We start from the raw sequence: 12,422 nt of genomic DNA, 5'->3' as shown, positions 1-12,422 counted from the left end.
AAATATGTCACTCTCTTTAAGCAATATAAATTAGCGCTTTAAACAAGAAGGCACCAGTCGTTTTTTTAAATAAAACGCTACACGGCCTGCAATTAATACAATGTTATTTTTCTTAAACAACTTTATCAGGCGCTTGGTAATAGATGTGATAATGGGCAGTTAAGATAAACAATGTTTAAATGTAGCTAATGACTCTACCCAGTATTAATAATATGCAAAACTATATAGCATTTCTTAAACCTTCAGGCAAATAACAGCACCACATTGCAGATCTACAAAACGTTTATTTATTTGTCTTTATTTCAGTTAGAAATTTACAAGTGTTCTGGGAAAACGACCCATTCTGGATTCCATGTTGGAAATCTCAGACAGCATTCCTATGTAAACTAAGAGGTAAATCTACAACATAACCCTGCTTTTCTGACCGTCCACTTGATTGAAAATACCTGTAAATAATAATAGTAAGACAGACTGTATTTCCTTCATTTAATACAGTGACATTTGGGCATTTGAGAATCAGTGTCTGCCCTGAACCAACGCCACGATTTAAAGTGTTGCGGCCGTCTTAAATACTCATAGACGTGCACTCAAGAAATCTAAGTGAGTAAGATAACTATACTCTCTTAGGACTTTTCCTATGATTAATTAACTGTTCTTGTAAAATTCAATTGCCTTTTCTGCAGTCGCCACACCGACTTTTTTAGCCAATTGATCATTAAATGTACATAAATGTAAATATATTTTGACTTGTAAAAATAAAGAATTAGGAACCAGGTATTTAGAAAATATATATATTTATTGTAACAATGTGTTGTTTTCTTCACAGAGGGTCATCATTTGTATATATAACCTTTCTGTCCTGATGATGGTCTTGTGAAATCTTCAAAAAGACCGAAACGTCGACTACTTCAGTCCATCTCTGCATATTTTGTGTATTTACCTTCCTTTGATTTTCTTCTGATTCTTGAGTTGAAATCATTGTATTTATGTTTGAGCAGTTTGGACTTAATGTTTAGATATGTTTAAGGATGATACTACCAATACCTTGAATATCTAAATAATATCTATGTATGTACCCTGCCTGATTTGATTAATAATACTCTAATAACACAAAATCCTGGTCTTTCCGTTTTTTTACTTAAAATTCTCTACTTAATGTATATATGGTGTTAGTGTGGTAACACTGTGTTGTTCTGATTTTACTGGACTCTTTTCAAGAAATTAATAAATCCAAAAACAGCCATTGATTTATTCCAGATCCGGGTACTATGATATAATACAGGTCCCTATGGTGCTGTGAATTAGTTAATTAACAAAACCCCTCGCTGGCCAACTCTCTTTGTATTAATTTGCACGTAGCCAGGTTCTGAGCTGGGATGGTGCAGTGAGCTAAAAAACGGTGATGGATCATGCCCTGATCTTTGGACTGGGTAAGAGTGGTCTGCTTAATTCAGACACTCTGTTCATCACCACCCCCTTTTCTGAATGAGAATATTATGCGGCATTTCACGGGTGTACAAACTGGCTTGACACGGTTTCTGCTTGCAGTAATGCACAAAAACTTTTCGCATCCGGCCACACAGCTCCAGTTATGACATGTGTAACAGTGTATAGCGAGGCAGTGTTGCAATGGAAGCCAAAAAATGTGAAGTTTGCCTAGTTCTTTGTGCTTGTGCTCCATATAGTGTGTCAGGGCTGAAGGTAATGCTTGTGCATTCCCTCTCTCGCTTTATTTTTAGAGCAGCCTACCAAAGTTCAATAAAGGTAGAAGAGAAAAAATAAATTACCATTCATACTTACCGAACGACCAACTAACTACAACGTGTACCACACAGAGCTCAGTAACCAATCACAATCTCGGCGTAGATATAAATATCTTTGAGCCCGATGAGACTGCCTCTATCTTGCTGCACGGTGGGCATGTAAAAAATGCCTGGTTATCTTCAATTTTTATTAGAATATATATTTGTTCTCCCACCGGAATCGGAGCCACGCCCTCTTTTGTCAGTGACGCTGATTTGACAGTTATATGGGCCAACTGAGTGCGGGTTAGTACTGCAGACTTTTAGCTTGAGCGCATCTTCTACCTTTTTTTCTTTTTTTGTGAAAATAAGCTTTATTATATTAAGAAGTGAAAACATAAAAAGATGCACGTAGCATTTTCGGTACATTTTGCATAGTTTGCAGTTAGAAAATGCTAGGTACATGTGCTTACAGAATCGCAAATTGTGATTCCCTATTTGCATTCACAATTTTAAGTAATTGCAATTACCTAAAATTGCGACTACAAAGCCTTTCATACATCTTGAAAGGCTATTTTGCATTTGCAAACGGTCGAATTTAGCCATGTGCACCGTTTGCGAATGCAAAATGGTTTCATACATGTGGCCCTAAGTCTAGTAGAAGGGAATTTTAACCCATTTTGATTGTAAAAAGGGTAATTTCTCTGTTTCTTACATCACTGTGAAGTACTTAATGCAATTCAGAACAAAAGGAAACATTCAATTGAATGTATGGGAATCATTAAAAAATGATCACTAGCTTTTCAAAAAAAAAGGTAGAAATCTTGCCTGCCTGCTATGATCTAGCATTCCTTTTAGTTTTAGCCAAGCATTACCCAAATAGTCCTTTCACATGGATAACACCTCTTTTTCACCTGTTTCTTACATCACTGTGCAGTACTTAATGCAATTCAGAACAAAAGGAAACATTCAATTGAATGTATGGGAATCATTAAAAAATGATCACTAGCTTTTTCATAAAGAGGTAGAAATCTTGCCTGCCTGCCTGCCTGCTATGATCTAGCATTCCTTTTAGTTTCAGCCAAGCATTACCAAAATAGTCCTTTCACATGGATAACACCTCTTTTTGGCCTCTCCCTGGCACTCCTGCTTCCAAGCTTATATAGGTTTAATCTCCTTTGTTTAATTCCTCGATTTTAGAGAGAAGTTTGGAATATTTGCTCTGAGGTATTTGATTACTACTGGTCCCCCACAGTGATACAAATTGCCTGAGTATAGCCCAAAGACAGGGGTCCATACTCATTTACAAGTGGCCTATTCAGTGTGGTTGCTGGTTGTACAGAGTTCAAGTTCAGTAATTTGTATAGCGCACTACTCACCCAGAGGGTCTCAAGGCGCTTGGGGAGGGTGGGTGCATTACTTATCGAATAGCCAGGTTTTTAGCTGCTTTCTAAAGGCGAGGTGGTTCTGAGTAAGGCGGAGGTGAGTGGGGAGGGAATTCCAGGTTTTGGCCGCTAAGTAGGAGAAAGATCTTCCTCCCAGGGTGGATCTATTGATGCGTGGTATTGCGGCGAGGGCTTGATTAGATGAGCGTAGTTGGCGGGTGGGTGTGTAGAAGGACAGTCGTTTGTTGAGGCATTCTGGTCCTAGGTCGTAGAGGGCTTTGTGTGCGTGGGTGAGGAGACGGAACGTTACTCTCTTGTTGACGGGAAGCCAGTGGAGGTCTTTTAGGTGACTGGAAATATGGGCTTGACGGGGGATGTCCAGTATGAGTCTGGCTGAGGCGTTTTGGATGCGTTGGAGTTTTTTCTGTAGTTTGGCTGTGGTTCCGGCGTAAAGGGTGTTTCCATAATCTAGTCGGCTAGTGACTAGTGCGTGGGTGACTATTTTTCTTGTTTCAGTGGGAAACCAGCGGAAGATTTTTTTGAGCATGCGTAGGATGTTGAAGCATGATGATGAGACGGCGTTGACTTGTTTGGTCATCGAGAGGGAGGCGTCTAGGATGAAGCCCAGGTTACGTGCGTGGCCCGTTGGTATGGGTGCTGTGCCCAGGGCCGGTGGCCACCATGAGTCGTCCCATGAAGAGGGGGACGGCCCTAAGATGAGGACTTCCGTTTTGTCAGAATTTAGTTTTAAATGGCTGTTCTTCATCCATTCGGCTACTTCTTTCATTCCTTCGTGTAGATTGGTTTTGGCGGTGTTGGGGTCTTTGGTGAGGGAGAGGATTAGTTGGGTATCGTCTGCGTAGAAGATGATGTTGAGGTCGTATTGTCGCGCGATGGTTGTGAGGGGACTCATGTACACGTTGAAGAGGGTGGGACTGAGTGATGATCCTTGTGGTACGCCGCAGATGACTTCGGTGGCCTCTGATTTGAATGGGGGGAGGCGGACTCTCTGAGTTCTTCCGGCGAGGAACGAGATGATCCAGTCCAACGCTTTTCCTTGTATTCCGACATTGCTGAGGCGTTGTATGAGGGTGTTATGACAGACTGTGTCGAAGGCGGCGGAGAGGTCAAGTGGGATGAGGGCAACTGATTCTCCGCAGTCCAGTAGCGTTCGGATGTCATCCGTAGCAGCGATGAGTGCGGTCTCGGTGCGGTGTTTGGCTCGGAAGCCAGACTGCGAGGGGTCGAGTGAATTGTTGGATTCAAGGAAGGAGACGAGCTCACTAGATCACCGGACGTCGCCTTCCTTACAGAAACCTGGATGAACACCTCATCAGCGCCCAACATCGCCATAGCCATCCCGGACACCTACAAGATCATCCAAAAAGACCGCATCAACCAAACAGGAGGAGGCATCGCCATCGTCCACAAGAACACCATCCGAATCTCGACCAACTCCGACGATAACCTCGCGACCGCCGAACACCTCCACTTCCAGATCCACACCGACCCCAGGACCACACTTAGAGGCACCCTCATCTACAGACCACCAGGTACCCACACACAATTCAACGAAGACATCACTGACTTCATCAGCCCACATGCCCTCACCTCCGAGAACTACATTTTACTGGGACACCTCAACTTCCACCTGGAAAAGAATAATGACAGCAACACCACCACCCTTCTGGACAACATGGCCAATCTCAGACTCAAACAACTTGTCGACACCCCCACCCACTTAGCCGGACACACGCTCAACCCTATCTTCACATCCAGCAAATACATCTCCTTTGATCACACCACAGCTCTCCATTGGACTGACCACAGCTGCATTCACTTCAGCTACAAAAAGACCACGACCCACATCCCACCACAACCTATTCCTCGAAGAAACTGGAACAAAATCACCACCGACCAGCTCTTCACATCGCTTAACCAAAACCCCTCACGGTGACCGTGAGTAAACACTTGTAACTGCCTGGTTCATGGAGGCCACAAGCATGTGGCTGTACGAGTTGGGCTTGTAAGACTTTCCCAGGAACATTATACATTATAAAAATAAAAATGTCCTGAAATTCAGGGAACCCTCTGCTTTTGCCCCTCATCCAATTTCTGTTTACAGTAGCCAATTCCACTTTGCTTCACAAGTCCAAACCTTACAAACATATGTCCAGTGGTACATATCAGCCGCTCCGAGTCCCTTAGCTCAGCAGCTGAGGACCATTTTCTCATTCCTCTCTCATTCCTCTCTGATCCTTCAGGTGCCATTCCTCAAAAAAATAAACCTTGAATTATTCCCCAACTCCAGGCAGGTAAAAAGCCACAGTCTAAGTTGGATGCCTCAAAAAACGTATTTGACTACTTAACCCAAAACACCTCCAGCTGACAAGGGGAAAGGCCACGTCTGAAATCCCACTGCCCTATCAAGATGATCGGAGGGGATGATAATCATTTCCCACAACATTTCGCCGTTGGCATTTCATATCCCGGGCATAAAACAGAGCAGCAGACTGGAACTGGAACCTCAGGGATTACTGCGAGTGGACATTTCCCTCATCATTATTTCCAAAATCATGGAGAAATGGGGTCCATGCAACATGGACCTTACTGTGTCACGTCTAACCTTTCAGATTTCCTAATTCTACAGCAGGAGACCAGATCCATTAGCGACAGATGCCTTTCTGCAGGAATGGTTTCTTGATGACTGGAAATCTATTTGTGAGTACCCCTTTATGGAGAGCACAGAGTTGGTTTGCAGCCCTACTGGACTTATCTATCTTCTTTCCCCACACTTCTCTTGCATCTAGCAGGGTAAACAAACCCACTGGTGTTGCTTCACCAAGTACAACTATTAGCATAGAGACTTTCTGGAGTTACTGGGTAATTGAGACAAGTTTTCTTGCTCATTGATAAGGCCTGGTATGACTCAAATACCAATCAGCATTAAAGAGGTATTTATGCTTGTGCATGAAATGGGATCGGGTCTAGTGGCAGCGAATGAGACCATTGTGACTAATTATTTAGCTACCGTAATGGCAGGGGGTCTGTTTTACAGGACGCTGAACTCATACCGCACAGCTATTTCTCTGTGTCACATTTCAGTAGAACACTCAGGCCCAGATTCTCAAAGGTTTAGCATTGTGTTAGTATTATTTTTTCAAAGCAAACCCGACACTAAACCTGTTTTGGGATTTACAAACCAACACAAATTGGTATTAGCGTTGGTTTGTCTGTAAATGTAACGCAAAACAGCCTTTCACCGGCTTTGCATTATTTTGCATCAAAGGGGTGTTCCATGGGAGATACATGGGTGTTCCCATGTAACCACCCATGCTTTTTGACGCTAAACCCTATTCACTAGCATTGATAGAAAGGGTTTAGCTCCAAAAATTAACGCCGCGGAAAAGGGGGAGTTAAACAGAGAAACATTTTCATTTCTCCGTGCTTTCCGACTTTGCATGGTTGCTGAACAGTACAGCAAATGTACCAAGTAGGAACAGCTTTTAAACTTGTCTAGGCAGAGTCTTTTTTGAAGGAAGGGTACACTTCCTGTACAATACCTATACTAGACTCAGGCCCACGCGCTAGCTCTATGGCGCAAAGGTGTGTGCCTACTGCATGGCAGCTGAAATCAGCGCCAGCGCTAGAAAGAGGGGAAGAGAGTTCCACTTCACTTTGAATTTAGCATGCTTTCTCTGTCACGCAACACAGTGCAGAATCTTTGGGTGACGCTTTTGGCCGCCATAAGTGTGGCAGGGTATGCTCAGACGTGAGTCCCTTGCTCACTTTGCCACTGGATTCAAGCAAGCCGGGCTGAAGACGGCTGGAATGCCAGAAACCGGTCCTCGGAAGCTTGTTTCCGGTCCAGGGAAGTCATGGCTTGGCAGTTCGGGCTGGACTGTTCCCATGAGGCACAGGGTCAGACTGATTTGCATATAGCCATGTCTGAACTGGGGTGGCAGAGTGGGCTAAAGAACGGTGATGGATTAAACCCAGATCTTTTGACTGGGTGTGAGTGTTTGATTTATTCAGATGCTCCGTCCATCACCACCCCCTTTTGTACCGCTGCATTGCCTGACACCTTTCAGAATCTGGATCCAAGTGTCTAAACTACTATTTGTGTAGTCCACTAATCACCCGAGAGGGTATCCAGGCGCTTGGGAAAGATGTGCAAGGTCAGATTCTCATCTCCTCCCCTACCTAAATATTCCTATGGGAGGTCTCCATTGTTCACCAGTTTCTCTTTGTCAAACAATGAGGCATTATCAAGGAAGCAGATCTTCACCAAGCTTCTCTATTGAGCTTTATGTTGGAGAGCCTCTGGTATGAAAGCATTGGATTTGTCGGGTAGGTTTTTCTCTCTAGGTTTAGTTGCCTTTGTGATATTGAAAAGTATAAAAAATATGCTTCCAGTCAAGTAGATCTGACTTTTCTTGGGGATACCAAGCTCTGTATTGTGAATTGCTTGCATAACTATGCGAGAATTACTGAAGATGTCCCCTACTGGATACCTTCCATTGTACAACTTTAGGACTCAATGTCATCTCTCACTCTGGCAAGGTGGATTAGGTGAATCTTGTCTGAGGAAGGGGGTTGTCTCTCAATTCTTTCACAATAAGTACACCCCTTGAGGATACTATTCGTATGGCAGACTGGTGTTCGGATTCAATGTTGATAGAGCTCTATTTTAAACCATTCGGTAACCTACTTTCTACAGATTTTGAAAAGCTTTGAACTTGCATAAGAATTGCGTCCATTGCAATACAGAATTAAAAATGGTTCTATAATTTATAAATAAGAATGTGCAATTCTATTAAGGAGACGGTGGTGAGGATTAGCCCATCCGGCATTATTTTCATTTAAAAAAAATATTTTTTATTGAACTCTGCATTGGTAGTAATAATTCAACAATTTCACAGTATTGATACATGGTCAATCCAGCCACATCCTGCATTATTCTTTGCCATTTTTGGTTCATACGCTGTTTGTGCTTTAACATGTACATGCTATTTTGCCATGCATTTTAATGACTATCCCCACCCCACCACATGTAGTAAAGAATTTAGAATGCACTGCCATTTGGGTACAAATCTCAAGCAGGAATAAAGTGTGGATAGCTTGGTTGTGGTGAATGAAAGTCCTCGCAGCAAGTAGAGGCAGTCTCCTAGGACTCAAGGATATTTGCATGTACTGACATGGTTTACCTAGCTTTGTGCCTAATGGCTGTGGTAGCTTGATTTTCTTTAAGCATTGTTTGTATTTTAGCTGTTTTCTCTTATATGTATAATAAACTGTTTAACTGGAATTTGATGTGGAGGCTGTAAAAACAGAGCAAAGGACAGAATGTGATTGTCTACCCTCCGTGTCCTTAATTAAATTGAACGCTCTTATTTATAAATGATAGAAAATGTTCCATTCAAGGACAGCTTGGCCCACTGCACTTTAAGAGCTGTGTACGCTGCAAGGGCTAGTTTGGGGGTATTTACAAGATCTGGCCATGGACAGCAGAGGTGTTTCTGTCATATTTACTATGCTGGTTTATTTATAAAGCCATGTGAGTGCTTTGTGCACAGACTGCATGCACGGGAACGGTGGTAGCGAGCAAGCCTGGCTCCCATGCACAAGGTATCCGTTTAATGAATCTCTCACTCTGACCTATTACCCCCTATTGTTCGTACTCTGCCCTCCTCCACACTTTCCCAGTCTTCACTCAGAGCTCTAAACTATCACAAGTCCATGCATGGGTAGCTCACCCAGATCAGGCTTTTGTTTTGCATTCTGGAACATGTAGTCCCAGTTTTATAATGGGATAAATTATAGGACTACAACATCAAGAATGCACAGATAAAACTAGAACTGGCTTAGCTACTCAAGTATGTGCCAGAAAACATGAAAGAGTTCGGTCTTCAGCCACCTCTTCGTGGCTGCTTGCAACAGATGTAATCAGGGGCAGGGTATACAGCACCTTAGGGATGTAAGGACCTGCTCCGGCTGGGCCTGCAGCTCCTGTTCAGACACATTCCCCCTCACACCTTCAAAACCCGCTGCAGTGCCACAGCACTATGGCATGCATAAGGAAAACCCCTTAAATGCTTCAGGTGAGAGAAAAGAAGGCAATGCCAACCTCTTCTATCCATCCCAACAAATTGCACAATGCAAAGGCCTGTGATGGAAGACGCATCTAATTAGAGTGCCATCTTCAGTCACCACGAAGTTGAATTGTTTAAACAATGTTACACAAAATGAACAGTGATCAAAGTGGACAAATGCCTGTCTGACTTTTGTTGAAGCCGCAGCACATTGTCCATTATGACCATTTCTATGCAATATTTTTTCAGTCATTTAACTTTGGGGTGAGTGGAATACAATGCATTCCAGACAGGGGGAAAAAACCTGTTACAAAAGAGAACACTCCCAACTTCCCAACCCCCTAACTAGTTCACTGTTATGCCAGAGCTCAAAGAATGCTACCCGGGTTCATGTGTAAAGTGATGGTCTCATGTGGAAAGAGATGGTCTTGCAGCTGGCTCTACTAAGCAGCTCCATCATGGGCCCTAATGTGTCTGTTCGCATCTAACTAGACAAAAAAAGGAAGGATGGCGGACAAGGGATGTGGCTTAAACAGCTCTGGCCTCCACTTCCTGCTGTATTTGCTCTTCTAATGCATGTTAGGCACAGTACAGGAGGAGGTGGGCCAGGTAACCAATCCCTTTCCCTATCACAAATTCTTTTTTTCTGTGGCATTTTGTTGTTGATTTTTTATGCTGCGTGAAGGACAAGAAAGGAGGGCCCAGTTGATGTTTGTTTGTATTGCTGGTGTTCAGAACCAACAGTGCCTGGGCCACTTAAAGCACTTTGAAAATATATGTATCATCAGCATCTGAAGTTATTTAGGATGCAGTGGCGTGACACAAAATTGTGGGGTCTCCCTGTGTGATGAAGGCCCCTCGAGTCTCCCCTACCTCAGAGATATTCATTGGCATTGCGCTGAATGGGGGCCCCGTAAATGGTTGAACAGGTGCAGGGGGCTCTGTTACTCCCCTGTGAGGAGGCAGAGCTTCCAGAACCCTTAGGTTTCCCAGGTTCCTGTGAGCATCTCGTGCATTTGAAGTTTCCTCTTTCCATGCAGACACTCGGAATCTTTTACGAGCTCGTCGTGATGCGATTAGCCCTGGGAAATTTGAGGGCTCTGAACTTCTGGGGTGAGGAAATAAGAAAACGACCTCCGTTTATGCTTCGCCGGAAGTCTACATCTGCTTGTATGTGCCCTTCTGCTGAAATAAATAGTCAGTGGTTCCCATTTCTTTTAGCTTGCTTATCACATTCACCCACAATTTATGAGTTTACTTGCTACTCTCACGTGCACTAATTAGGCACCATTGCAAGACTTCTTTACTTTTGCACTCACCAGGCATACCCCCTCTGCATTTTGGATCATTTGTTAGCTGGCCTGCACGTTTTAATCTCGCTCATTTGATTTTGCCAGCATGAAAATATTAACAAATTAGTTAAGAAATTAATAATTGATTAAGCAAAATGCTTACCAACAAATATGTAGAGTACCCCGACAGATTTCTACCTGATGTACACCTACCTTTAATACAAAAGCAAACATTCTTCCCTCATTTAAGGAGTTTTGAGTAGCTTCGACAACTAAAGATAGTCACAAAATAAAGGTACACACACGTCAAACAAAGTTTAGTAGCTCCTACTTGGTCCCATGCAATGTGCAGCCCTTTCAGTCAGTATTTGCTTTTAGCCAACACGTAGTGGTTTTCTAGGAATCGTAGTGTTGTTTTTAACATTCTAACTATGGGACAAAAAATCCCAGCAAGCTGATTGAGTCAAAAAAAAAAAATCAGGTTTGTCCTATAGCTTTACACCTGGCATGAAGTTTCTTGTCATCTTTGCAGTCTAATCAATTTACTCGTTTTATAAAACTTTCAGCTCTCTTGTGTCCCTTTGGCTCACACAGCATAGGTTGTGTGTGTTATTCTTGAATTTGTAGTTCATTCCAATATTATATGATGCCTACAAGTAAAAACACAGAAGCTTTAGCAAAAGAATTTTAGGGAAATATGTCCCAATTCATTTTCCCATTTGCTCGCCCTGGAGGCAGGCAAGTATGAAGTGGAAGAATGCTAGAAATATATAATTCTGCTGGCACAAAATTAGGAGTCTCCAGTCTACATTGAAAGTGCGGGTATGCAGGAAAGAACCGTATGCATCGAAATCAATACAATGTGGATTGACTGTTCATGGAGCCCTGTTTTCATAGTTTGGACTACTACTAAATAAATCAAGCAGCGCTCGCAAGCTGCCCTGCGTTTCATCAGGAATCGCTTTGAAGTCGAGATTTCGTCTTTGCCACTGTTCTATGAGCACATTTTCCCTCTAGTCCATTCTAAATGTAGTCCCGCGAGTATCAAAATGCACAGCAACAACATCGTCTGGATAAATTAAAGGAGAAAAAGAGTGACAAGACCCACGAGCCGACGTAAAGTCCCTAAAATATCCAACTTCCACCAATTTCTAGTGACAGTATATTGTATTTTACAGTGCTAAATAGGTTCAAGGGCCTTAGAGCGCTTTAGTTACATTACTAAAGTAAGACTGTATACCACTGCCCCCTGTCACTTACGCGGCGCAGGGGGCGGGGCAGCCCGCAGCCTCTGCCGGATGTCCCCGGATACCAGCCTGGACTCCAGCGGGGGCTGCAGGGTCACCGAGTTCCAGAAGATTCTGGCGTAGCAAACGTCCACTTCAGAGGAGCCGGCGAACACCATCACCTCGGGGCTGTCAACGTCCTGGGGGCAGGTCCCCGGTATCGGCTCCGCCATCTAATTCGCACCCGGATGTATACACCGGAAGCTTCTGTTGTCATGGATACCCGATGCCAAAAAATGAACCAAGGAGGAGGATGGGTTGTAGGATCTTTCCGGGCGCAGATTCGAGTCTTGCTCACTGAGTTGGGCCATGGGGTTAGCCTGAGCCTCCTGCACACGGAGAAGGAATTTCCCGTTGTTTTGCCTTCAGTTGTGCTGTGAGGGAAGGGGCTTTTCTGACCGACTCAAAGAAAACTGCCTCCCATTGGCTGCAGCCAGGGTCGTATTGGGATCACAATTCGGCCCCGCGCCACCAACAAACAAGCATTTACAATGCAATGGTCTCGGCATCATTAAAGGTAGAGCTATTGACATTGCTCATGACATTTCTTTTTTTTTTAAATCATAAATAAATGGTATTGTCATTTACATTGCCAATAGCTTAATCGTTAAATAAATGGCATTGT

The 12,422-nt window shown here is 43.4% G+C and overlaps 1 protein-coding gene across 2 annotated transcripts in view; it reads right to left on the bottom strand.

Moving 5' to 3' along the window:
* Positions 1-12,135, bottom strand: part of HOATZ (HOATZ cilia and flagella associated protein) — a 167,074-nt gene extending 154,939 nt beyond the window's left edge. The window contains exon 1 of one of the 2 annotated variants that reach the window (XM_086958848.1): positions 11,772-12,135. In XM_086958848.1, coding sequence (XP_086814974.1) covers positions 11,772-11,970 — 199 coding nt within the window. In that variant the 5' untranslated portion in view covers positions 11,971-12,135. The remainder of the gene's footprint in view (positions 1-11,771) is intronic. The other variant, XM_086958849.1, reaches the window with a different exon arrangement.
* Between the last annotated feature and the right edge of the window lie 287 nt (positions 12,136-12,422).

This window comes from Lissotriton vulgaris, chromosome 2_1, assembly GCF_964263255.1.
Source record: "Lissotriton vulgaris chromosome 2_1, aLisVul1.2, whole genome shotgun sequence".
NCBI classification, from domain to species: Eukaryota; Metazoa; Chordata; class Amphibia; order Caudata; family Salamandridae; genus Lissotriton; species Lissotriton vulgaris.
Note: the sequence above shows the minus strand (reverse complement) of the source record. Positions and strands in the feature narration are given on the sequence as shown.